Raw genomic sequence first — 2,378 nt, 5'->3', positions numbered from 1 at the left:
TAAGGGCCATAGATTCCCCTACTCCCTCACTCACTCACCCCCTACTCCCCTCACCCCCCTACTCCCTCACTCACTCACCCCCCTACCCCCTCACTCACTCACCCCCTACTCCCTCACTCACTCCCCTACTCCCTCACTCACTCCCCTACTCCCTCACATCCCCTACTCCTCACTCACCTCACTCACCACTCACCCCCCTACTCACTCACCCCCCTACTCCCTCACCCCCCCTACTCACTCACCCCCCTACTCCCTCACTCACTCACCCCCCTACTCCCTCACCCCCCTACTCCCTCACCCCCTACTCACCTCTCCCCTACTCACTCACTCACCCCCCTACTCACTCACTCACCCCCCTACTCACTCACTCACCCCCTACTCACTCACTCACCCCCTACTCACTCACCCCCCTACTCCCTCACTCACTCACCCCCCCTACTCCCTCACTCACCCCCCTACTCCCTCACTCACCCCCCTACTCCCTCACCCCCCTACCCTCACTCCCCTACTCCCTCACTCCCCTACTCCCTCACTACTCCCTCACTCACTCCCCTACTCCCTCACTCACTCCCCTACTCCCTCACTCACTCACCCCCCTACTCCCTCACTCACTCACTACTCCCTCACCCCCCTACTCCCTCACTCACCCCCCTACTCCCTCACTCACCCCCCTACTCCCTCACTCACTCACCCCCCTACTCCCTCACCCCCCTACTTCCTCCCTCACTCACCCCCCTACTCCCTCCCTCACTCCCCTCCCTCCCCTACCTCACTCACCCCCCTACCTCACTCACTCCCTCACCCATCTACTCCCCTCTCCCTCCCTCACTCACCCCCCTACTCGGCCTCACTCACTCACCCCCCTCACTCACCCCCCTACTCCCTCCCTCACTCACCCCCCTACTCCCTCACTCACCCCCCTACTCCCTCACTCACCCCCCTACTCCCTCACTCACCCCCCTACTCCCTCACTCACCCCCCTACTCCCTCACTCACTCACCCCCCTACTCCCTCCCTCACTCACCTCCTACTCCCTCCCTCACCCACCCCCTACTCCCTCCCTCACTCACCCCCTACTCCCTCCCTCACTCACCCCCTACTCCCTCCCTCACTCACCCCCTACTCCCTCCCTCACTCACCCCCTACTCCCTCCCTCACTCACCCCCCTCCCTCATTCACCCCCCTACCTCATTCACCCCCTTACTCTCTCCCTCCCTCACTCTCTCCCTCCCTCCCTCACTCTCTCCCTCCCTCACTCTCTCCCTCCCTCACCCATCTACTCCCCTCTCCCTCCCTCACTCACCCCCCTACTCGGCCTCACTCACTCACCCCCCTACTCTCCCTCCCTCACTCACCCCCCTACTCCCCCTCACTCACTCACCCCCCTACTCCCCCCCCCCTCACTCACCCCCCTTACTCCCTCACTCACTCACCCATCTACTCCCCTCTCACTCCCTCCCCTCCCCATCCCACCCGCGGGGCAGCGGCGGCGGCCTGCCTTACGTGCTTCAAGCAGCGCTCCTTGAGTTTCTCGATGCCGGTGTCCTCGGTCACCTCCTCCAGCCACTCGGCGCCCTCCATGGTGCAGATGTGGAGCCGCAGCGCCGGCTTGCCGGCGAACATCCTCTCCTCCTGCACAAACATGGCGGCCGGTCCCAGTGCCGCCGCCCGACTGTCTCTGTCACTGAGAGCACACGGCCCGTACACACACAGACACCGTCGGCCCCCCCCTCGCTCAGTCCCCACCGCCCACCATCGCACTGGGCCCGGCCTGCTGGGCTTTGCCACCACCCCGCGCCGCGGTCAGCCTCCGCTCTCCGCCCACCCGCGGCCTCGCCGACCAGTGCCACCTTTCACCTTTCACCCGCGCTCCCACAGGGCGGGAAGGGTCACCCGCCTCCTCGCCCGTGCGCCTGCGCGCGGCGCGCAAGGCATTCTGGGCGTTGTAGTTTCAAGATCACCTTCAACTATTTTGGTGTAAAACTTTTAAATCAAGTGCCCCTTTTTTTTTTAAGGACACAATCAACACGTCTTCAACTATTTTAGTTGAAACCATCAATCAAATGCTCCCTTATTAGAGGGGGCACTAAAACCGTCAAGTACATTAAATTTTGACCTTCAAATTAAAATTTGGTTGCCGGGCGTGATAATGCACTCCAGTCCCTCTGGTGCCCACCTCTCGCGGAAGGCCGTAAAGAACACCTTCAAAGCCTCCTTGATAAAGTTCAACATCCACACCGGTGCCTGGGAACTCCACATTCTGTCTGTCTAAGAGGGTTTACCCACATAAATTGGTCTCCTAAACGAGCTGTAGAAAGTGACATTTATTAAAACTGGGATTTCAACAACAACAAAAAAAAATCCCTGGCCAAAGACCG

The 2,378-nt window shown here is 60.9% G+C and overlaps 1 protein-coding gene across 1 annotated transcript in view; it reads right to left on the bottom strand.

Moving 5' to 3' along the window:
* The window catches only part of ubac1 (UBA domain containing 1), a 45,012-nt gene extending 43,183 nt beyond the window's left edge, over positions 1 to 1,829 (bottom strand). Inside the window, exon 1 of the mRNA XM_070863750.1 lies at positions 1,504 to 1,829. Within this exon, the coding sequence (XP_070719851.1) occupies positions 1,504 to 1,644 (141 nt within the window). The 5' untranslated portion in view covers positions 1,645 to 1,829. The remainder of the gene's footprint in view (positions 1 to 1,503) is intronic.
* Between the last annotated feature and the right edge of the window lie 549 nt (positions 1,830 to 2,378).

Source organism: Pristiophorus japonicus, chromosome 20, assembly GCF_044704955.1.
Source record: "Pristiophorus japonicus isolate sPriJap1 chromosome 20, sPriJap1.hap1, whole genome shotgun sequence".
NCBI classification, from domain to species: Eukaryota; Metazoa; Chordata; class Chondrichthyes; family Pristiophoridae; genus Pristiophorus; species Pristiophorus japonicus.
The sequence above is the reverse complement of the archived record's forward strand: the minus strand, read 5'-3'. Positions and strand labels throughout refer to the sequence as shown.